At 36.9% G+C, this 25597-nt stretch overlaps 1 protein-coding gene across 2 annotated transcripts; it reads left to right on the top strand.

Moving 5' to 3' along the window:
• Positions 1 to 7409: 7409 nt before the first annotated feature.
• Positions 7410 to 24075, top strand: LOC122658401 (endo-1,3;1,4-beta-D-glucanase-like). Of its 2 annotated transcripts, none has more exons than XM_043853344.1 (8): positions 7410 to 7417; positions 11788 to 11946; positions 12293 to 12314; positions 13501 to 13627; positions 14513 to 14603; positions 22697 to 22786; positions 22955 to 23043; positions 23933 to 24075. In XM_043853344.1, the coding sequence occupies exons 2-8, from the start codon at positions 11799 to 11801 to the stop codon at positions 24071 to 24073; spliced, it is 708 nt and encodes a 235-aa protein (XP_043709279.1). In that variant the 5' UTR covers positions 7410 to 7417; positions 11788 to 11798; the 3' UTR covers positions 24074 to 24075. The 2 variants fall into 2 exon arrangements, with proteins under 2 accessions (XP_043709279.1, XP_043709278.1); XM_043853343.1 differs by lacking the exons at positions 22697 to 22786; positions 22955 to 23043; positions 23933 to 24075 and adding exons at positions 14755 to 14846; positions 15017 to 15105; positions 16044 to 16268 and having other exon boundaries at positions 14513 to 14601.
• Positions 24076 to 25597: the final 1522 nt, after the last annotated feature.

Genomic DNA, 25597 nt, shown 5'->3' with positions numbered 1-25597 from the left:
GCACCACTCAAGCTTTCCAAGCAAACCAAGGCCCAAGGGCACCAAGAGAACACAACCCAAACACAAGGACCCAAAATCAAGCAAAGTGGATACTAGTGGAGGTGACCCAAAACAAGCACATGGTGGGCACCAAAAGAGGACAAAAGACAAAAAGGGGGAATCAAAGGAGAACAAAAGGGGAGACAAAAAGTAAGAAAGAGAAAGGAGAAGTGAAAGAAGAAGGGAGAGGAAGGAACATATACCCACAAAAACAAAAAGAAAAAGTGTAGGAGGTAAGGTTTGAACCCCAACCTCTCCTACCTCATTAGTGGATTTACTGGGCAAACCCCACAGGAAAGTTTATTCGCACGGACCCCTCACTATGCAAAGACACCTACTCTCTTGGACATCCTATCCCAAGAGAGTGGGGGCAAATGATACATCCAATATTCACAGGGCCAATCAACGACCGCCACGTGTCATAGACGACCCGCCCCATAGCCAGGAACGAACGGAGTCCCGCACCATTCGGGGGCGGCCACTACTCGGGCGGCCACACATCCGGGCGCGGTCTCACCCGGCGCGACCTCCTCACCCGGCGCGGCCTCCTCACGGCCTCACCCGGCGCGGCCTCCTCACGCCTCACCTAGGTGCGGCCTCACCCAGCGCGGCCTCCCCACCCAGCGCGGCCTCCTCACGCCTCGCCCGGGCGCGGCCTCCTCACGGCCTCACCCGGGCGCGGCCTCCTCACCGAGGGTGCGGCCTCACCCGGCGCGACATCATGGGCACCGAGGTGGGGGCCACCCATCTACGACCCCGATCGTATCGCTAAGACTCATGTCACTACCAGGACTCTAGACCCTTAGAGGTCACGTCATCCGACGGATTCAAGCACCAAGGACGTTATCACTACACGCGGATATCTATCCACCAAGGATCCCGATGCCACCAGGACACTCCCTCCCGCGGGAGATGGCCAATTAGGATAGAGCCCGTTACCGGGGCCTCTATCCACTCAACGGCACAATCGCCATCAAACAGGGACTCTCCACACCGCCATACACCGCCATATGCTACTATAAAAGGCAAGGTACGCAACCCCATCAAGGATCATCTAAACTCATCTTGAATAATCACTATTTATCTGTTTGCACCGGGAGATCTAACTTTGGCATCGGAGAGCCCTAGGCCGGACCACACCGGTTCTCTCGATTGACCCCTTTGGTCCACTTGCGGTGTGCACGGCACTCGCGGACCGCTCGACGATTTCTTGACGCAACACTCATAACCAAATGAAACAATATCAACAATCTAGCAATAAGAAGAACAGCAGCAAGTAATGACAAAGGATACTAGAAGATTATTGTTTATCATGTGGATGCAACCCATCTTGTTGCATAGAAAATGAGGTTGTGGCCTTGTGGGTGAAGCGACAAAAGACTCTACTGCAACAACGGATGTTCTATATATTGAGTTTTTTTATTTCCCACATATTTTAAGATGAGAATGTGCAATCGATGCTTGATCTTCTAATCGGTTCGTGAAAGTGGTGTGGAACATGAGACATTTTTCACAACTCTCCTATTTTTGCATTTCTACTAAAGGGAGGTTGAGTTGTCTCACCATTGGAGGATTTAATTTTATATGGGAGTTTTAGATACTGATGGTAGAGTAAGAGGTTGAGTCCAAATTGCTTTCTAATTTTGTTTCACTTTCCATCCTGTTTTAGAATATGTTCATACAAGTTTCTTTTTTCCCATTTCTTATTTATGCGAAAAGGTTGGGCATGCTAGCGGTGTACCCAACCTTGTGTCTGTCTCTCTCCCCCCCCCTTAGATAAAAGACCCCCCTAGCCTCCTTTGTCCCCCTCCCATGTGTTTGTTGCCTGCTAGTTTACCTAGAGCAGGCGACATGCCTATCCCTTCCCCAATTGAGAGTTTTATATGCATTTAATCTTATCGGTTTAGTAAATTTGAATATTGAATGAAATTGAGTTTAGTTTGCTCATAGTTGTGAGTTGCTTGTGTGTTGTGCTCATCGGAGTTGTTTGATGGTTGCTACCCTACTTCCTTTGGTCTCTTCTTCTTCTTAGGTTTTCTCTTCTTTCTTTGCCATGGCATCCTACTGGAAACCCAATTTTGGTTATAAGTTTAGCATCTAACCTGATTTTAGGCCATTCTAGTTCTCTCAGTACTTGTTATTCCAACTTAGTACTTACCATTTTTGGGAGAACTAGTAGAATATTGTCCTAAAAATCTCAGATTGAACAAGTCTCTAACAAGAGGGATTTATCTTCGAATCGTTACGGGCCTTGCCACTAGTTTGCTTGTTTAAATCGTAAGGAAATGAAGATTCTATCTTTTGAGTATTACATAAAACCCCTAGATTCTAAACTTATTAATTATTACATATCCATTCTCATTGAAGTATTAAGTTCATCCTTTCTTTCTTAACTTATTTATACATCTATCCTGAACTCTTTTTTTTCTTCTAAAAGAATTTTGAATTATACTATAAAATTACAAAAATGTCACTCATTCTCGTATTTGGATATTTCTTCATTTTGGTGGGTCCATAGTGATCCAAAAGCAAGGTTTTGGAACCCAGGGTTACATTAGGTTACTTGTTGCGTTAGATAAAGATAGGTTGCTAAGATTGAATGTATTTTATTGAAAATATTGTATTAGTTTTTATTGTTGGATGGCATGAAAGTTGTCAAAGTTAGTAAGAGTTGAACATTAAATTTATCTTATAAAAAAATGAGGCTCTATTTTTTTGAGGTAAATATTCTACAGTTATTTTCTCAAAAGTTAAAATAAAATGAAATGAGAAAACATTTTGAAGTGCAATATAAAATATCAGAAAACAACTTTGAATTTATTTTTTTGGATGTTGGTCCCTCCCTCTCCCCTCTCCCCCACCAAAATTTTTTTTTTTTTAGAAAAAAAGCCAAGATGATGGTATCTTGATCAATCATAAAGTTGTCATCCATAAACGACATTTGTCCTATCATAAGGTATGGTTCTTCTATATTTTTTTTGTGGGAGGTTCTTCTATATTTTTACTTAATGAACAATGTTATACAAGGCAAATACTATAAGACTAATCTGTAACACAGTAATAAGAAAGATACCTGTTATTAGTACCGAGACATGAACCAGAGAGGAGAACTCCTACAGCATAAACAGGAACCAGAGACACTAATAGATACTTTCCTTAAGGTTTTAGATGCCCCCACTTCTGCAACGGAGTTGACCTTACACCTAACCCTCCAAGATGAAACAACTCCTAAACGTATAGGTTGCAGAACCTGATACGATTATAGTAGGACTCCAACGGCTGTACTATCATTCTATTTATAGAAGATACAGTAAGGTAAAACTGTCTCTGGAATGAACAATTGCAGAAATAGAAAACGAAATCTGTTGTATGTATAATGACAGGCAAAACTTGGTTTTTGTAGTGTTGGAGTACCCTTTCATGAAGGGATATACCCATACGAATAGGCATGTATGGTTCAACCGTATAGATGAACCATGGGTGAACCAAACTATCTAAAAATAAGATTTTGCCCACGACCTTGGCCTCGGACCGGCCCGGCTCGGCACGTGCGCTCGCAATTCAAAAGCACCCCAAAGACCCCCCACACACTAGAGAGTAGGGTGACTACCTCTCCAAAGGGCTCACACCTTAAGGAACCAACTATATATATATACTCCTCAAGTTACTCTCCCACAACCAATGTGGGACTATTCTGGAGCTTAATATTGCCTCTTGCACACAAGAGTGCATAATAAATTCAAACCAAAAAATGGAGGGAAGTAAAAAAGAGGGAATGAGCAAAAGACACATTTTTGAAACTTTGACTCATATTGACTCAAAAAGTGTTTTTTGAAATAATACATTGACTCAAAAAGTGTTTTTTTGAAATAATAATACAACAAACAATGCTTCAAAATTCTCCATTCTCATCTGAAATCATGAAAATGACAAATAACAACGAAAGTCAAAATAAATTTTCTAAAGGTAATTATAAATTGATTTTATAGAAAATATTTTTTTTAATGAAATAGATGGAACCTAATATGGTAGCCTGAGTCATGATGTCTACAATAATATTTAGGTGGAGAGACAACATCAACACATTTTTTTTATTTTTTTTTTTATGAAAGACCAGCATTAGCACTTTGATTGTCCTCTCCGTTAGTATCCAACATCAGTTAGGGATGAGATTTTTGTTCCTTCATATATTATTAGTCCCTCTACCGAATAAATTAGTCTTTTGGGTTGGAATCTGATATGGTATCAGAGAGATTTTTCTCTAACTTTGTTGCAAGTATCTCCAAACCTGCCTCCCTTCATTCATATATGTGTTTGTAGTTACTTTTGACATTTTTCAAACTCTATTTTTCTTGTGAGTCTCTCCACCCATTAATAGTTTGACCTTTTGGGATGAATATTTACAATATGGGAAAAAGATCCGCACACTATTAGTGTGTGGATTCTTTCTCATGCTCTCTCACAAAAGTGAGGATCCCATACATGGCTTTTTATTTTGAAAATATAGGATTCAAATAGATAATACCTTTTGCAAACCACTAACTAGGGGTAGCATGCAGATTCCTTCTCACACTGACAATGTGGGAAACCCTCTCCCTTACAATATTTACGTGGTATCAGAGTGAGTTTTCTGCAATCCTGTTGCATGTATCTATAGACATGCCTCTGTTTATCCATGCACGTGTACATGTTATATTCATAGCTTTACTTTTAATTTTTGGTAGAACATGAATCTCCTAAACGTGACTTTATAGGTTTAAATCCTAAGGAGCATGGAAAGATGAATTATTTATAGGGAGAAATATCCACACATTGTTCATGTGTGGATTCTTTCCCATGCTCTCTCATTAAAAGTGAGTGCCCACATATATTTTTGTTTTTATTTTTATTTATTTATTATGAAAATTTAGGGTTCACATGGATTGATACTTTTTTCAGACTACTAAGTGGTGGTAGAGTGCAGATTCCTTCCCATACTGTCAATATGGGGAAACCTTTCCTATTTATATATTAAGAACAAAAATAGATGTTCAAATTGATTTTTACAGTAATCAATAAAAATCTCTTTTACTCCATCCATTATTATCTTCCTTGCTAATTGAGTTTCATTTATTCTTCAAGGATTCGTGCTTTAATTTTAAACAGTAGTTATTTTTTGATATGAGTATTTCAGGGAAGAGACAAATAAAATGTGCTCTAATATGTTGAAGAAAAAGTATTTCACCATAGTCACTGTGCAATATCTTGACTACTGAAAAAGTGAAATACAACAAAATAGCTCTTATGTAGAATGACTTAAAGAAATAGAACAAAAAAGAATAAGCAACAAAACAAAGATTGTGTGCATACATAAATGGACCGAGTTTTCCTTCAGTCACAATTAAAGGAGCATCCCTTGACCAAGGGCTTTGAATGGTATCCATTAGTGACGCAGTAGAAGAATAGTGGGCTAGATTTCATTCTAGCGCAAACGAACTCGAATCCACAAGGTAGAAGATAAGGACAAAAATGTTAATTTTTAATAGATTTCAAGATGAAGATTACAAACTCTAAAGAGACCTTATATTATAGGCCAAATACAATTCAAAATTCAAAGAATACGCCAAAATTCAAAATAATAAATATTGTGCCAAAATTCAAATTTCAAAACTTCGACGAGCTTTTTTCGTCTTCGAAACGCGCTCGGATAGCTAAAAAATGCATACATCAGTGCCTTAGGCGTTGTTCCTGATGATCTTCTCAAGATCTTTGATTCGATATATGATTCGACCCATCTTGCTTAGTAACTCCAACCACTTCGGGTGGATTTTTGCTGGTCCCAACCGGCTCAAATACTCATCTGTTATCTCCTCTACATCATTTAGATATGCACAATAGTGGGAAGGGGATATTTTCAACCATTCATAAATAGGGGGTAGACATTGACAACCATTGATAATTATCCTTTTCCTTCACACGATGTGAAGAAAAATATTTCCCCGCATAAATTCTCTTAATCTATTAACATTTATCCAAAGGCCCATAGAGATTAAATTACATTAAGAATTAATGTTTTCTAAATTGAATAACTCTAATAGAAGGTACTTGATAAATCCATTAATCACCTTGAAATACCTGAAATGTAAAATTTGATGCTGCTATTGTGCGACCTTTATCTAATATTTTTCTTTTGGGGGAGGGGGGGGGAGTATCTAAATAAGTTCAATTCTTTCTCCTTCTTCTCTTCCTTCCCCTCTTCCAAATATTTCTCTCTAAAGCTTCAAAAGGCCAAGTTTTCCTTCACCTATTATGAAGAGAGTTTCTTAATCCTCAGGATCTGACTCTCTAATTGGATTGAGAAAAGGTATTGCAGACCTTTGTCAATAGGGTCAATAGGGGCATGATTTGATAATGATATTGATTATTTCAGGAGTTCAATCAAAGCAATATAATAACCGTGATTGAATAGATTTTCTCTTTACCTTCGGTGAAGGAAAACTTGCGCGAATACTAACTAGTAAGCACTTAAATGCTAAAGGCACCATAACTAACTATTCTCGTCCTAAAAAGTGTGAAAGATTATTTTGTTTGTTTAGGTCGTTGACTTGACAAATTTAACAATAGAATTGGGTGAGAGGGACAAAGTTGAACAAAATCTTGAGAGTGATTAATTTTGGACAACGTTTTCCTTCACCCATGGAGAAGAGAGAAGAGATTCTTCCTTCTCCATTGATGATTTGACCTTATGATTGGAATCTTGTGTTAACATAAGTTCCCACCCCTTATTGTATAAGATTGAAAACACCCCTCCCTATTCCAGTCACACAGGACTGATTGCAATGCTGAAGGGATTCCTCCTTCACCATAGGTGACGGAAAACTCGGTCCATTTTTTTAGTCAAGCATGCATGCCAGCTCAAAAGGGTTAACCAACTTTTCAAGATACAGAGTGCAAATAAACACGAAAACACACACCCCACCCACTCAATCCATTAATTATTACCTTTTTTTAGGCTGAATTTAAGGAGGTGAGGATGGGTTGTGAATTGAACGTTAATGAAGGATTAGAAAACGCAACTGGTCTTAGCATTGGCTCGAATGATCTTAACATGCCAGACTTGCTTTGAATATCCATAGAGTCAAGTGTTGCATTTGCTTCAGTCTGGGCCACATTGGCCCATGGCTCTCAATCCTGTTTGCAAACTTTTTTACACTTAATCTTTTGTTAGGATGATATCCCTAATTGGTTTTTTTAACTTCCAGTATGGTGTATATTTTTTTAGAGAAAGTCTTCCTCCACCATTGAAGTAGGGTTCTCCCACCCATCTAGGGTTATTATTATTCTGGGCTTGTACTCTTCTCGCTCTTAAAATTTAAGACTGAGTTTCTCTTTGTTGATAGTGAAGAGAGACCTACCACTTTTATTGTTGTTGGGGGGGATTCTTTAGACACTCAAGGGCAGTTTCATGACTTTGTACAAAAGGGAGGAGAGATAATGACCATCGATTGATAGGGAATTTATAGGGTGAAGAGAAACTCTTCTAAAATTTGTAGTAAAAAGAAGTAAAAAACAAAGGATCATGGTGGTAATAAAAAATAAAAGGTCATTGAGTGTTTTTTCTGGGAAAAAATGATATACACATTCTTGTTAGTATATTCCCTCTCACACTTGCTCCCCTCTTGGACCATGTGAGTCCCCCTATATACGAATCGTGTGTCACTCGTTCTTGTACACCCATTGGCTTGGCAAGGGAGATGCCAATACACGGGCGGCGTGTAGATCCCCCTTCTCTCCCTCTTTTTCTTTCTTCCCTTCTTTTTTTTTTTTTTTTAACATATTTAGATGCCTAGATGCTAGATGGTGTGATCCAAATTTGAAACTTAAGTTGCATTTCATAACATGTACGACAAAGAGTATGGTATGGCAAGCATGTCTAGACAGTTTTTTAGATGGGCACGACTAATTTTGTCACGTGGAAAGGTTATTTGACAATTCTAACAATTGGATATGTAGGGAATGGTTTGGATTAACCATGTTTATATTTCAAACCCCAAATTCAATTGTTTACCCTACCTTATAATTTCAAAACCCCTTCTGTATGTCCATGCACCCTCTTGTAGTGCTTAATTTTTCAATGCTTTATTTTGTTACTTGACAAATTTTATATGGGATGAAACTTAACATATGAGTAGGAGGCCTTAGATTTATAAATCTACGAAACATGTGTTTGTCTAAAAAATTCGTACTCTTAAAATGTGAAAAAAAACTAACAATTTAATATATAATTCTTACGGGATTAGGTATATCGGGTAATGCTATTAAAATCATATTAGAGAACAAATTCATAGGCATATTAGAGAACAATTTCCCTACAACGTCAGAGTGCAGTTTCCCTTTAACATATATTTTTATATATTTTCTCTCATATGGTCTGAATATATGGATCCCATGTGAATAATAGCTTTTTCAAGATGATCATTGGTGTGGCATGTAGATTCTTCTTCATAATGGTAGCGTAGGGAGCCCTCTCTAAATATTATATTATTATATATGCTGTCTTATTCTACTTAGAATATTTGAATGCGTAAATAAATGAAATTGATTAGAGGACAAATACGTTGACGTCCAAAAAAGTTGGAAGAGTAAGTCACTTATGATTGGATAACATAGACAAGACATGTGATACACATGATTTCTGCGTCGTTGGATGTGATTAGAGATTTTCTACCTCAAAATCCATCCAATGGTCCAGACCTCATAAAAAACCTAGGGTGTCAAATGTTAGCCTGCACTGATAAGTTTGATTAGGGACTAATCGGTTTAAGCTTGGCATTGAACTAATGAGTTAGAAAATGATTTGGGCTTTTAATCTTCTCGCTCCTAAAATTTGAGATTGAGTTTTTCTTCGCTGATAGTGAAGAGAGAGACCCACCACTTTTATTGTTGTTGGATGAGATTCTCTCGATACTCGATCAAGGGCAGTTCCATGACTTTGTACAAAAGGGCGGAGAGATTATGATCATCTATTGATAGGGAATTTATATAGTGAAGAGAAACTCTTCTAAAATTTGTAATAAAAGGAAGGGAAAAAAAGGTCATGGTGGTAACAAAAAACAAAAAAGATCATTGAGTGTTTTTTCTAAGCAAATATTATGCACACATTTTTGTTAGTATATTCCCTCTCATGCTTACTCTCCTCTTGGACCATGTGAATCCCCCTATATATGAATCGTGTGTCACTCCTTTCTATGCACCCATTGGCTTGGTAAGGGAGATGCCCATACATGGGCGGCGTGTAGATCCCCTCCCCCCTCCCCCTCCCTCTCCCTTTTTTTTTTTTTTTTACATTTTTAGATGCCTAGATGCTAGATGGTGATCCAAGTTTAAAACTTAAGTTACATTTGATAACATGTACGACAAAGAGTATGGTAGGGCAGGCATGTCTAAACAGTTTTTTAGATGGGCACGAACTGCACAACTAATTTTTGCACATGGAAAGGTATTTTGACAATTCTAACAATTGGATATGTAGGGAATGGTTTGGATTAACCATGTTTAGATTTCAGACCCCAAATTCAATCATTTATGCTACCTTATAATGACAAACCCCCCTCTATATATGTCCATGCCTCCCCTTGGTGATCCATGCACCCTTTTATAGTGCTTAATTTTTCAATGCTTTATTTTGTTACTTGACAAATTCTACATGGGATGAAACTTGACATGTGAGTAAGAGGCCTTAGATTTATAAAGCTACAAAACATGTGTTTGTATATAAAAATCATACTCTTGAAATGTCTAAAAAAACTAACAATTTAATAAATAATTCTTAAGGGATTAGGTATATCGGGTCACGCACATAGTATTCCATAATGTTATTAAAATTATATCAGAGAACAACTTCATAGACATATTAGAGAACAACTTCTCCACAACGTCAAAGTGTAATTTTCTAACATATATATTTTTTATTATTTTCTCTCATCTGGTCTGAATACATGGATCCTGTGTGAATGATACCTTTTTCAAGACGACCATTGGTGTGGCGTATAGATTCTTCACCATAATGACAGCATAGGGAGGCTTCTCTAAATATTATATTATTATATACGTGTTTTATTCTACTTAGAATATTTGAATGCACAAGAAAATGAAATTGATTAGGGGACAAAAATGCTAAAAGTTGAAAGAGTAAGTCACTTATGATTAGATAGCATAGACAAGACATGTGATACACATGATTTCTGCGCCGTTGGATGTGGTTAGAGATTTTCTACCTCAAAATCCATCCAATGGTCCAGACCTCAGAAAAAAACACAAGGTGTCAAATGTTAGCCTGCACTGACAGGTTTAAAGGTTGACATTGAACTAATGAGTTAGTAAATAGTTTGGTGCCAGGCCTTGCCGGCCTGATTATGGAAAGGATTGGAAACATTGTTTGGTTGTAGCCACATTGTTCCTCAATCAACACCTTAATTGACCCTTTTTAGTCTGATTGGTTCATCTAAGTCCATTTAGCCCGATTATAGTCTGTTTATGATCCATTTAAGACCCATTCATAGTCCTATTTATAGTTTTAGCCCGTTTAAAGTCCGGTTAAACCAATTACCATAAGCCCAATTATCGACTAATAACCCATAGGTTTTAGTTCAGGGTATCCTAATAAAAACCACTTTTTGATCATACCGACCAATAGTATGTACCGATTTGATACCAAAATCTAAGTGCATGCATTAAATTGATGGAGACCGATTAGACCTGATCGAAACCAATTGGCCGGCTAGTTGACACCCCTTTCAAAACGTCATTCAATATTTTTCTTGTCATCTTTTCTATTAATTAAGATAAAGGAAGAAAGAAGGTTGTGCGTCGCTTGTATCACACAAGAAGGACAAAATGACTATCCTACCCCCATGAAATGAAAAATCTCATCCATGTTGGATGGTGCTTGGTAGGGATGTAAATGGATATTCGTAAATCCGTATTCGATCCGCGTTCGTATCCGTTTAGGAGAATTCGAATCCGTCCGAAACTAATCGGATACGAATATGATAATCCCCCTATTCGATCGATTATTATCCGATTCGTTTAGCAGTCCGACGGTAATAAAATATCTGAAATATAACTCTGTGTGTATCTATCCTTTTAAGTTACCTTATTGGATTTTGTTATCTTATTTTTATAAATTTATAAGTTAAGATAATGTGATTCTTTTTCTAGATTTGATATTGGTTTATATATATTGTTTTATGCAATGTGATACATGGAATTACATATCTATTAAAAAATCAAAAGTAAAAAACGTAAGAGAATAAAGACTAAGAAGAGTAGAAGAAATGATAATTATTGAACTCTCAAGTCTCAACCCTAACCCTCATCATAAAAACGGTAAATATGTCAACGGATAGTCGAAAAATCGTATTCGATCCGTATTCATATCCATTAAGGAGAACCTATATTCAAAAAATCACTATCCGGAAATTATCCGAATCCGTCTGAAAATCGATAGGATATTATCCGAATCCGTTCGATTATAATCGAATACGAATATGATAATGCCACTATCCGACCGAATTCGATCCGTTTACATCCCTAGTGTTTGGTTATTGGAGTGGCAGTGGTGCAGGGGCCACGCAGCCTTCTTGTGATAACCATTGCCTAATATAACTTGAGCTGATGCCACGGGAGATGTCAAATGGTTAGGAATCAACTCGGCATCTCTCTCCGCTATATAATGAGCTGACATTCCTCTGCGTCGCAAGCCACAAGGCGAAGTAGAGATGGCAGGACCTCAATGCTGCGACAACCCACCTGCCCTAAACCCAAACTCTGGGGAAGGAATTGTTGAAGAATTTGGAGGACTCTTGAGCTACATCACTGGTTCTTCGGGTTCCAAAGCTGCAATCCTTCTTGTCTCTGATGTATTTGGTAACTACCACCCAACTTCAACACTTCCTTCTAAATGTTCATATTGTTCTTTTCTGGAACCCAGTTCAAGGCCTGATCTGGGGTTATCCGAATCAGGCCTAGGGCCATTCATGGGCTGACTTATGAACAGTCCTGAGAGCCAAATTGGTATAGTGATTGGTTGCTGTGAGTTCTAATTCCTTTTCGAGATGGGCATTTGCTAGAACAATATCAATGGAACTTAACTGGGATTCAGCCAAGGAAAAGACTAGTACATATTTACATAAACAGGGTTTATATATAGCTTTGATGAATTTTTATCTTTCTCTTTGTCATTTTCTGAATTCTGCATGCATGGTTTTTGCAGGTTTTGAAGCACCAAACTTAAGGTATGACAGTTTCTTGACACTACTTTTACCACTAATTTTGATAAGAACTTTTGTAACGACCATAATATCTTTTTCATTTACTTCTCTTTCTATTTCCATGTATATTTGTAGTTAGTAGGGAAGGTCAAGTAGAAGTGTAGTGATTTTTTCAAGATATGTTACTGGAGTGTATGTTTGAATTTTTCTGGTTTATTGTTCATTTTGTATCTGCTATTATCTTTCAAAACTAGGAGCAGTACAAACTCCAAATATGTAATGATATCAAAATAGCTAAACAGGAAGAATGAAGTTGTTAGGTATTATTGAATGAAAAAAAAAATTTCCCAAAGAAAGAAGGTTGCAGGAATTTCAGAACAAGAACAGCTACTTTCAAGGGTAGCGACCTCTTGAAAACAGAGGAGAAGGTGAAAGATGACTTTATTTCTCTGTTTTTGTTACATTCCCTCTTCTCTATTTAACAATCACTCTCAAACTACCAAACTTCATCAACAAACTAAAAGATTCTCCCACTTGTCTCCTAACTAACCTTACTTAGCATCACCCAATCCCAACTAACTCTTTACAACTACATTCTCTGTTACACGTAATCCTCTAAATTTCTTGGCCTATTCCTTTGCCTATGACTTCTGCGTACAGGAGAATTAATCTCAGCCACTTCATCCCTCTTTGTCGCTTCTGCGGTCATCAGAAGTCCATTAATCTGATCTGGATGTTTTTGTGTTGTGAACTCCTTTTTATATTTTCTTCCTCTACTTAACTTTGCTGCTAAATAGAAATACCAACAATGGGGTTAAGATGCGGGTCTAATTTAAAGACCTTCGTTTTGGTAGACAGTGTTACTCGGTTGATGTTTTGTTTGCTTTACCATTTCACCATGGAAAATGTTGGACAGGCCCCTTTCTGAATCCAAAAGTTAACATTTGTACAGGGGAGATTCTCCCATTGACTCCATCAAATAGAGGGGGCAGGGGTGTTTATGTAATTTTGGATGGGCATTTATGCCAATCTGATTGCATTTAATGCCGGTCGTGCATGAAAACTTTTGCCTTCACAGTTTATTGATTTATTTCTGTTGATAAATCTTCTTTTTGAAAGCATGCACAATATTGAACATTTTGGTTGATTTATCTCCATAAAGTATCATCTATACTTGGAAACTAATACCCGGTGGAATTATATTGTAAAGGAAGCTAGCAGACAAAATTGCAGCTGTAGGATACTATGTGGTGGTTCCTGAGTTCATGCATGGGGATCCCTATGACCCTAATAATAAGGAGAGGCCTATAATGGACTGGATAAAAGATCATGGAGTGGTTAGTTTCTTCATCTTATTGATAACATTTGGAATTCATTGTGGACTTTATGTCTTTCTCAGTTATATTCCTTGCGAGTTGCTTTAAGACAAAAAAAAGTAACGAGATACTTGGCAGGAAAATACTATGATGACCACTTGCTTTACCAATTTAACAATCCAGATTGTTCAGTTAGTACCCACCTATAAAAATCATACCTTGACAACCAGTCAGATATCATGATCACCTGCTGCATGGACTTGCCACTGCTTAATCCACATTTTTAGAATAGTCAAAACTTTCTAGTCTAGATACTGAATCACCATTATTATTAATTTTTTCCTGATCATGAATCTTGGTTTTGCTGAATCACTAATATAGATTTGACTGTTAAGACCTATATAATGCTGCAAAACATTTCCATTTCATTCTTTTCCCAACAATCTGCTTACTTTCCATCTGTGCTGAATACCAACAATAGCACTTTTTATCTGTGTTGAACACCAAACATAGTATGTTTCCATTCTGGATACTGTTTATAACCTGGGCTTAGTGCCGTGGATTTTTCACCACGGGTAGTTTTAAAGAGTCTGAACTTATTGAAATATGAGGTTCAATGAGTTTGTCAGCTACATAGAGTAAGCTGCTAGATATCTGATATAATTAGTTAAGTTCAATTATTTTCATTTGTTTGAGCTCCAGTTTGAGCCTTCAATAGGTTGTTGGCACATTTAGGTTATGTACATCAATAATTTACTTAGAAGCTCTGTAATTTCTCTCCCCGTTTCATTTTGAACTGGAAAATGTGGATGTCATTTTGCATGTTGGATCATATTTATCAAGATCATTAACCATACTATCATGCTAATAGTTTTAAGACGCAATGGCATATTATTCTTCCTGTAGGATAAAGGATTTGAGGAGGCTAAACCAATTGTTTCAGCTATAAAAAGTAGATGCTTTTCCACTATTGGGGCTGCTGGGTTTTGCTGGGGCGGTGAGACCTCTTCTTCTTTTCTTGGCATTTCAAATAATTCATGCTCTCAAGAATTTCCTAAATATTATCTTCACAGCATGGATATAGAGTTATTATTATACTTATCTATCTAGTAGCACAGCTATCTAAGACACTTTTTGAATTTCTTGTCTGCCAAGGTGGTTGTGGAACTAGCAAAGGCCGGTTACATCCAAGCTGCAGTGCTTTGCCATCCTTCACTTGTCACTATCGATGACATCAAGGGTGTGAACTTTGACAATTAAATCATCCAGATTGTATTGTTATTTCATCAAATTTATACATGGTTCCAGTGGTTTGTGGGAGAGATGATATTCTTTTAGCTCTTATAGTTTCTAATCGTTTATTGGCTTTTGGCTTAGAGGTACTGAACAGTGGTTGGGTGTTTTTTTCAGAGGTTAAGGCTCCCATTGCTGTACTTGGAGCTGAAATTGACCAGATTTCTCCCCCAGAACTTTTGAAACAATTTGAGGGGGTTTTATCGGTAATGAGCACAAAAAATTTACTGTTTTTTATGTTGTGGGTGTTTATTTCTTCTTTGTGTTGAGCTTTGTGGCCTGATATTGACTTGGGTTTTCATTATGTTTGTGATAAGTTGCTACAGTTTAGTAATGTTTTCCATTAGTTGTATTTCTTTTTCGTACTCTTAAGAGGGCAGGCTTCATAGTAATATCTTCTAAGCATATTAGCTGATCTGTTCATTGTGCTGTTCCCTCTCAGAGATTGCCCGGGTGGGGTGATCTCCGATTCTCTTCTGCTGTAGCATTTGGGGTAGTTTCTATTGTACTCCTACACAAGAACTTGAGACAAGATATTGTAATTCCAGTGGAAAAATCCACTTGGGAATTGGGATCCTTTAATGCATGCTGATTTTCCCAAATGTTCCAAACATTTTCAAAAATGAAATCCATCACATCCAAAGTCTTAACTTTTCCCATTTTGCATCCTCAGATCCAATTAACAAGCAGGTTAAACTAACTGAATTGTTGTTGTCTGCATTATTTTTGTGTAGACCAGGAGATATCATCGGTGAACACAGATGATTGTGTTATGAAGAGCTTAGATACATAAAGACATTTTTCTATTTTATTGGATCAACTTTGCTTTGAACTATCATAGAATTAGTTATGCCCTGCATTTGATACTTTCCAGAGCTTAGCCACAAAGAGGACAATAATATTTCATGTATGGGTAGTAAAAGCCATGTCAGGACAGAGTATAGGTTATTCTTTAGCATCACCCATTGGATTCTTGTTGTCGATGTTTCTTTTCTGTACAAGTCAGTGTCAATTTTATGTGATCCAACTTCCGTTCATGCCAGCTGCTATCCTATTATTAGATTCCTCTTGTTTGACTGCTGCACTAAATTGGGTGAGGCTTACGATTCCTATCCTGATTAGTGATTAAATTGGTTTTCCACAGGTTGAAGGGTTTGTGAAGATATTCCCTGGGGTGGCACATGGATGGACAGTGAGATACGATGTTGCAGACAAAAAAGCTGTGGAACCTGCTGAGGAAGCACACCAGGACATGTTGGGCTGGTTTGCCAAGTATGTCAAGTAAAAGAGAAGATAAGATATAGACAATAGGAGAAACTATTCAGGGTCTAGTATCTGTCTTTTGTTCAATATATATTATCTGTTTTGCCCGAGAACGTTAGTGTTACTATTTGTTACTATTGTATAATCACATTAGTACTAATCTTGGTACAAGTAAAATTTTGCTTTTGATTGTCTTGATTGGCTTGGTTTAAGAATCATACAATTACGCAAAGTCTAGATGTATGAACATTGCAGTTCTGGGTACTTCTATCCTCCTCATCTTTGAATGGCTAGACCAATTTTAAACTATGTATGGTATGCATTAATTCTGAATAGGTTATGGGTCTATAATGCTTTCTGAAACCGGATAAACCTTATTTTTTTTGCTTCAGAATGTGTTCTAGATTTCTAGACCCCGAATCAATTCTGAGAATGCTTACCAAAAACAGCCTTAATGTCCCACAAGTGACTTTCTTCTTGTTTCATACTTTCTAAGACAAAATGGTATATGCTTGTTGTGTACTCGTCAAAGACGAGCGCCTTGGTTGATTTTAAGTTCCAGAGCTCGTACTAGACATCTTAAACAATCGTGTTATTTCCCTTGCTCTTCAAATGTGGCTTTATTTAAGCATGAAGAGTAGGATTGGCAGTTCTTGATATGCTAATCTGCTTGTTGGAATTCAGCTTTGGCAAATCCTGTTTGAACCATCATAAGATATGGTTCTTCTATATTTTTACTTAAAGGCTCTGTTTGTTTTGCCGTAAAATCTTCGATAAAACAAATTTTACTATAAAATTAGATTTTGCTGTTTGTTTTGTCATGTGGAAAGGAGACTCCACTTTACCGGAAAAAGTTTTGGAAAACTTTACCCCAAAATTATCGGGAAAATTTTACGCGACTGACTCATGAATTGTGACCTTTCAATTTTCGTTTATTTTTACGAGAAGTGAGAAAAAAAGGCAGGAGACGAAGGAGCAAGCTTGAGCTTCCATGGCTAAAAGGAATCGAGGCCATCAGAAATAAATTAATCTGGAGCAAGATCCGTTACATGGACCTACAATAGAACATCTTCCATCCAATCACCTTTTTCCGGTGGGTTTTTTCGGTTCATTTGGGATCGGATTCTTGCCTGCAACATCGGGAAACCCTTCAATATTGATGTCTTGCTCTGTCTCGAAGACCCTCTGTAAGTGAATCACGACCTCTGCTGTTGTTGATGCATTAGCCATCGTTGTTTGTGCCACCCCAAAGAGGATTGCTTCCGTTTCTTCTTCTCACATGGAATCCTTCTAGCCTTGGTCTACGCCTCTCTTACCTCCCTCAGATAAATTCTGATGGCCCTCACCCCAAACAGGTTGGACTCAGGGTATCCATTGTTCTATCATTCTCTCTCTCTCTCTGTGTGTGGTAGCGCTTGTGGCTGGTCCATTTTTACCGCTCTCCACGTTAACTTCATCGAGAGGGAGCTCGACCATATTGCGTGACTTGACACTACAGCAGTCTTGTGTGGTACGCTTGCATGCTACTATGGAGAGTGAGAAGCATCTAATCCAAGTTGTGATATAATTGGGGAGGGGGGCAATAGGTATCCTATTCAGGAATAGTGAAGCAAAATCAACCCAGTTTGCTTCATCAGCTTAGCGACCTACCTTGAAGTTCAAGTTTGTCTCTACTTCGCCAATTCCACCAATTCCACCAATAACAGAGAAAGCTCCCTTCTCTTGTTTTCTTTAAAAAGATTGGTAATCTATTTTCTTGAGACAACTGAAAATTATTTGGGCATTTTTCACAAACAGTTGGTGGGCATTGGTTTGTGAGCATACATTATTTCTCCTCATGCCAGATGGGCGTGACTGGCCATACAGTGAGTGAGGTGAGTGGCATACGTCACATACTACCATAACTTGGGATCTAGGTGATAGGAAACCTCGGATGGGTAGAAGGACGTAAAACATTTTACTTAATTACGTATGGTATTAAACAAACACTAAATAATTTTATATAAAAATTTTTCACATGTAAAATTTTACGTCGAAACAAATAGAGCCTTACTAAACAATACTTCAAAATTCTCCATTCTCATCTAAAATCATAAATAGGACAAATAACAAAGAAATTCAAAATAAATTGATTTTTTAGGAATTGTTTTCTGATTAAATAGATGGCACCTAATGGGGTATGATGAGTCATAACATTTTGGTGGAGAGACCAACATCAACACTTTTTTTTTTTTTTTTTTTTTCATATATGAAAGACCAACATTAGCACTTTGATCGTTCTCCTTGTTAGAATCCCACACTACTTAGGGGTGGGATTTCTCTGTCTTTATATAATGTGAGTTTCTCTGCAGAATAAACTAGTCTTTTGGATTGGAATCTGATATGATATTAGAACAAGTTTTCTCCAGTCTTATTGCAAGTATCTCCAGATGTTCCTCCCTTCATCCGTGCATGTGTTTGAAAAGTTATCCTTGACATCTACCATTCCCTCTTTCCTTGTGAATCCCTCCACCTAATAGTTTGAGCTTTTGGGATGCATATTTATAATATTTATATGGTATTAGAGCAGGTTTTCTCCAGTTCAGTAGCATGTGTCTTCAAATCTACCTTTGTTCATCGATACATGTGTACATATTATGTTCATAGCTTTACTTTTAGTTTTCTTGGTAGAACATGGATATTTAAAACCTAACTTTGTAAGTTCAAATCCTAAGAAGTATGGAAAGATGAATTATTTATAGGGGAAAGAACCTCACATTGTCCATGTGTGGATTCTTTCCCATGCTTTATCACAAAAGGTGAGGGTCCCACACATGTTTTTGTTTTATTTTTATTTTATGTATTTTAAAAAAATATATAGGCTCCATATGGATTGATACTTTTTTCGGACCACTAAGTGGTGGTGGCATGCATATTCTTTCCCATGCTAGAATGTGGGGAACTCTCTCCTATTTATATATTAAGAACAAAAATAGATGCTCAACTTGATTTTAATAGTAATAAAAAAAAATTCTCTTTCAATTCTTTCATTATTATCTTCCTTGCTAAATGAGTTTCGTGTATTTGAGGTAGCCCTTTGGTTATGACATAGTTTCATTTATCCTCCAAGGATTCCTGCCTCAATTTTAAACAGTAGTTGTTTTCTGTTATCAGTATTTCAGGGAAGAGGTAAATAAAATGGACTCTATTATGTTGAAGAATAAGTATTTCATCATAGCCACTGTGCAATATCTCTACTAATAAAGTGAAATACAAGAAAATACATCTTATGTAAATTGATTTAAGGAAATAGAGCAAAAAAAAAAAAAAAAAACAACAAAACAAAGGTTGTGCGCATACATAAATGGACCGAGTTTTCCTTCAGCTACGACCAAGGGAGAATCCCTTGATTGAGAGTTTCGTATGATGTTCATATGGTATGCGCACAATGGAGGGGGTATTTTCGGCCATTCATAAATAGGGGGTAGACATTGACAACTATTGATGACTTTCCTTTTCCTTCACCTGGCATGAAGGAAAATTTTCTCCCACATAAATTGTCTTAATCTATCAACATTTATCTAGGGGTCCATGGAGATCAAATTACAATCTAAATTAATGTTTTTTGAGTTGAACAACTCTAGTAGAAGATGCTTGATAAAATCCATTAATCGCTTTGAAATATCTAAAATGTGGAATATCTAAGTTCATTTCTTTCTCGTTCTTCTCTTCTTTCCCCTCTTTCAAATATTTTTTGTTAAAGCTTCAAAGGAAGATCTATCGTTGGTTTTGATGGAGGACCTGCCAAAGCTGAGATTATGGGCTGCATGAATTTATCTTGAATTGGGTCTTATTATGTCAATGAAGCTAGTCTTGAACCATATTGAGACAAATGCATAGATGGTCGGTGTAGCAGTATCGTGGATGCAAAAAAAAAAAAAAAAAAAAATTAGGTGAAAGGCTCACTCAATGAGTATTGTGTATCTAAATTGCAATGGATGTACAAAATACCAAAGGGCCGAGTTCTCCTTCACCCATGATGAAGAAAGAATTTCTTAATCCTCATGATCTGACTCTCTGATTGGATTGAGAAAAAGGTATTTTAGACCTTCATCAATAGGGGTGGGATTTAATAATGGTATTTATTATTTTAGGAGTCCAATCAAAGGTAAAATCACCGTGAATGAATAGATTTTCTCTTTACCTTAGGAGAACGAAAACTTGGGCCAATACTGAATAGTAAGCACTCAAATGCAAAAGTTACCATAGCTAACTACTCTTGTCTTAAAAAGTGTGAAAGATTATCTTATTTATTTAGGTCTTTGACTTTACAAGTTTAACAATATAATTGGGTGGGTGGGACAAAGTTGAACGAAACCTTAAGAGCGATTAATTATGGACAAAGTTTTCCTTCACCCATGGAGAAGAGAGAAGAGATACTTCCTTGTCCATTGGTGATGTAACATCATGATTGGAGTCTTGTATTATCATAATTTCCCACCCCCTTATTATATAAGATTAAAAACACCCCTCCCTATTCCAATCAGATGGGATCTTAGAAATGATATAATGAAATTCCTTGATTGGCTCTTGTTCTTTCCAAAGGAACGATCTTTTTTATTTTACTGAGGGAGCCAACAAACAATTAGAAAAAATTCTAAATTCTAAAAAAGAGTGTTCTTATTCGAACCGCCTTGTGATCTTTAACCAATTATGTGCTTCAATATAATTACCTGGAGTAAGCGCTATAGCTTGTTTCCAATACTGAGCAGCTTGATCGAACCAAACTAGATAGCTTTTATCTACATATGCTTAATAAATACAACCCCTCGTACACACTTCAATTGTATTCCATGAAATCTATTAACAAATGGGTAAAAATATTTCTCTTCTCTGTCTAGTGAATCTTTTTTTTATTTATTGAATTGACGAAAAAGTGAAGTGCTAAAAAAAAGTAAACTCTATACTCTTCCTGATTATTCTATCTTTATTTCATTCATAGAAAACAGATCCAATCCCAAATCCATTTTATGTTCTCGTACCCAATCGGATTGTAATATCATTAAAGTAGAAACGAAAGAAAAGCCTCTACATTCCCTATTCCTAAAGTAATTGGAATGTAGCCTAATTACTAATTCTCTAAAGATCTAGAATGCTAAACAAGAGGAGTTCTTGGTCCTAATTGAATTCCATCACTGGGATTAAGGTTTCTAAAAACTAATTTGGGTAGGGTAAAATAGGAATAAGATGTGAACCGAAATAACTAGTTATAGTAGGCATGAAAGAGCTACATGAGATACGTTTTTTTCTACATATGTTTGTTTATAAAACACTTACCTAAAATTCAATTTTTTCAAGACCCGAGGACAAGGGATAAGAAAAAATACCAATTGACACCAATTGACAAAAGAAGTTCCAATTGAAAGTTTTTGATTCATTAGTCAGTATTGCACCCTAGATGGCGAGAGTCCAGTAGCCGAAAGCATCACTAGCTTACGCTCTGACCCGAGTAGCATGGGGCACGTGGAATTCAGTGTGAATCAGCAAGGACTACCTTGCAAGGCTAAATACTCCTGGGTGACCGACAACGAAGTAGTACCGTGAGAACAATGCCCCGCCTAGAACCGTATAGGAGGTTTTCTCCTCGTACGGCTCGAGAAAGAATGATTCAATTTATGTATTTTAGTGTTAATATGATTTGAGTCGTTTTTTTATTCTTCCTTCCCGAAAAAGAAAAAAAAAAAAAAAATTAGAAAAATCATTCGTACTCATACCTCAAGTTGGATAATTCTCAAAGAGCTGAAAAGAGATTTTTCATGATTGCTTGTTGCTCTCGCTGGAGACTACTTGGTTGGTTCGATTGATCTCTCCTCACTCTTGCTTCGTTCAGTTCTTAGTTTCTAATCTCAGGTGTGACTATTCCATCTCTTCTTTTTCGGTCTCTCTTCTCCCCTCCTTCTTTCTAAGTTTGAGAGGATACTCTGTTTTTTGGTCAAGTTTCAGCTGGCCATGCCATACTCCCAGGAAAAGCTCGAACGACCTTCAACAAAAGGGTACCTGTACCCGAAACCGACATAAGTGGGTAGGTAGAGAATACCTAGGGGGCATAATTTGAGCCTTCAATAGGTTATTGGCACATTTAGGTTATGTACATCAATAATTTACTTGGAAGCTCTGTAATTTCTCTCCCCGTTTCATTTTGAACTGGAGATGTGGATGTCATTATGCATGTTGGATCATTTTTATCAAGATCATTAACCATACTATCATGCTAAAAGTTTTAAGACTCAATGGCATATTATTCTTCCTGTAGGATAAAGGATTTGAGGAGGCTAAACCAATTGTTTCAGCTATAAAAAGTAAAGGCTTTTCCACTATTGGGGCTGCTGGGTTTTGCTGAGGCGGTGAGACCTCATCATCTTTTCTTGATTTCAAATAATTCATGCTCTCAAGCATTTCATAAATATTATCTTCACTGCGTGAATATGGAATTATTATTGTACTTATCTATCTACTAGCACAGTTATCTTAGACACTTCTTGAAATTCTTGTCAGGCAAGGTGGTTGTGGAACTAGCAAAGGCCGGTTACATCCAAGCTGCAGTGATTTGCCATCCTCCACTTGTCACTGTCGATGACATCAAGGGTGTGAACTTTGACAATTAAATCTTCCTGATTGTATTGTTATTTCATCAAATTTATACATGGTTCCTGTGGTTGGTGGGAGAGATGATATTCTTCTAGCTCTTATAGTTTCTAATCATTTATTGGCTTGTGGCTTAGAGGTACTGAACAGTGATTGGTTTTTTTTTAGAGGTTAAGGCTCCCATTGCTGTACTTGGAGCTGAAATTGACGAGCATTCTCCCCCTGAACTTTTGAAACAATTTGAGGGGGTTTTATCGGTAATGAGCACAAAAAATTTATAGTTTTTGATGTTGTGTGTATTTATTTCTTCTTTGTGTTGAGCTTTGTGCCCTGATATTAACTTGGGTTTTAATTTTATTTGGGACAAGTTGCTACAGTTTAGTAATGTTAACCATTAGTTCTATTTCTTTTTCATACTCTTAGAGGACAGGCTTCATAGTAATGTCTTCTAAGCATATTAGCTGATCTGTTCATTCTCCTGTAGCATTTGGGGGGTAGTTTCTATTGTACTTGTACGCATGATCTTGAGACAAGATATTGTAAATCCGGTGTAAAAACCCACTTGGATCCTTTAATGCATGCTGATTTTCCCAAACAGTCCAAACAGCAGATTTGAAAATGAAGTCCATCACATCCAAAGTCTAATTTTTCCTATTTTGCGTCCTTAGATCCAACTCATCCAAGTAACAAGCAGGTTAAACTAACAGAATTGTTATCCGCATTAATTTTGTGTAGACCAGGAGATGTCATTGGTGAACACAGATGATTGTGTTATGAAGAGTTTAGATACATAAAGACATATTTCTATTTCATCGGATCAACTTTGCTTTGATGTATCATAGAATTAGATTATGCCCTGCATTGATACTTTCCAGAGCTTAGCCACAAAGAGGACAATAATATTTCATCTATGGGTAGTAGAAGCCATGTCTGGATAGAGTATAGACTATTCTTTAGCATCACCCATTGGATTCTCGTTGTCGATGTTTCTTTTCTGTACAAGTCAGGGTCAATTTTATGTGACCAACTTCCGTCCATGCCGGCTGCTATCCTATTATTAGATTCCCCTCTTGTATGACTGCTGCACTAAATAAGGTGAGGCTTACGATTCCTATCCTGATTAGTGATTAAATTGGTTTTCCACAGGTTGATGGGTATGTGAAGATATTCCCTGGGGTGGCACATGGATGGACAGTAAGATATGATGTTGCTGACAAAAAAGCTGTGGAACCTGCTGAGGAAGCACACCAGGACATGTTGGACTGGTTTGCCAAGTATGTCAAGTAAAAGAGAAGATAAGATATAGACAACAGGAGAAACTATTCAGGGTGTAGTATCAGTCGTATATGTTCAATATATATTTTCTGTTTTGCCCGAGATGCGTTATTGTTACTATGGTAAAATCACATTAAGTACTAAAATCTTTGTACAAATAAAATTTTGCTTCTGATTGTCTTGGTTAGCACCATCTTGGAAGACTAGTTTAAATCATACAATTACTCAAAATATAGATGTATGAACATTGCAGTTCTGGGTACTTCCATCCTCCACATCTTTGAATGGCAAGACCAATTTTAAGCTGTGTTTGGTATGCATTATCTGTATAGATTATGATGGGTCTATAATGCATATTCTGAAACCCAATAATCCTTATTCTTCACTATTTTTTCAATTCAGAATGTGTTACTAGATTTCTAGACCCAGAATCAATTCCGAGAATGCTTACCAGAAACAGCCTTAATGTCCCACAAGTTACTTGCTTCTTGTTTCATACTTTCTAAGACAAAATGATATATGCTTGCTATGTACTCTTCAAAGACGAACGCCTTGGTTGATTTTAAGTTCCAGAGCTTGTACTAGACGTCTTAAGCAATCACGCTATTTCCCTGGCTCATCAAATGTGGCTTTATTGGAATTCACCTTTGGCAAACCCTGTTTGACCCATCATAAGATATGGTTCTTCTATATTTTTACTTGTTGAACAATACTTCAAAATTCTCCATTCTCATCCAAAATCATAAAAGGACGAATAACAAAGAAATTCAAAATAAATTGATTTCTAGGAATTGTTTTATGATGAATTAGATGGAACCTAATAGGGTATCATGTGTAGGTACAAAGCATCTCCGATGAAAATCGTAATCCGATATGTATGCACCATAACGGGTGTCGAGAATGATGTGTGGATGCACGTGATGTTCAAAGGCAAATAGAAAGAAGCTCTAATCGCCCTCACCTAATCATCGAGATGATACTCCAATCCTGATATATATGTAATGCAAATGGTGAATGACAAGGCTCAATCTCTCAAATCAAGAGAGAGCATGCACTACATGTAACTATGTCAAAAAGGAAATCGCCATCTAGAAAGGGTCTAGGACCCACAAATGTCTCTCTTGGGGGAATAAACTATGATTTGCTAAGGATAAAGCAAATGAATTATAACCAAAGACACAATGGTACGTATCGAGTTACAAACTGAGAAGGCATGAGACACCCGCCAGCCATGAAGCTGGTCTCCTGATTATTAACCAGTGCTGAAGCTTGTAGCTTGCTTGCAAAACTCTAAATCCAAGTCTCCTAAATCTAAGTCAAAGGAATCTTAGAATAGGTAATTAAGTATCAAAATGTATGTCATATGCCAAATATCTAAGTTGTGTTAACCTAGGGTGTAACGATTAACTACATGGGAAATAATATTTATATATAATATTTGTTTTTAATTTCATAAAAATTAAAAATTAAAAAAAAAAACTACATGGGAAATAGAGACAAATGATTATGCTAGAAACATCATGGAAATTAATTAAA

The sequence above is a fragment of the Telopea speciosissima genome, chromosome 4 (assembly GCF_018873765.1).
Source record: "Telopea speciosissima isolate NSW1024214 ecotype Mountain lineage chromosome 4, Tspe_v1, whole genome shotgun sequence".
NCBI classification, from domain to species: domain Eukaryota; kingdom Viridiplantae; phylum Streptophyta; class Magnoliopsida; order Proteales; family Proteaceae; genus Telopea; species Telopea speciosissima.
Note: the sequence above shows the minus strand (reverse complement) of the source record. Positions and strands in the feature narration are given on the sequence as shown.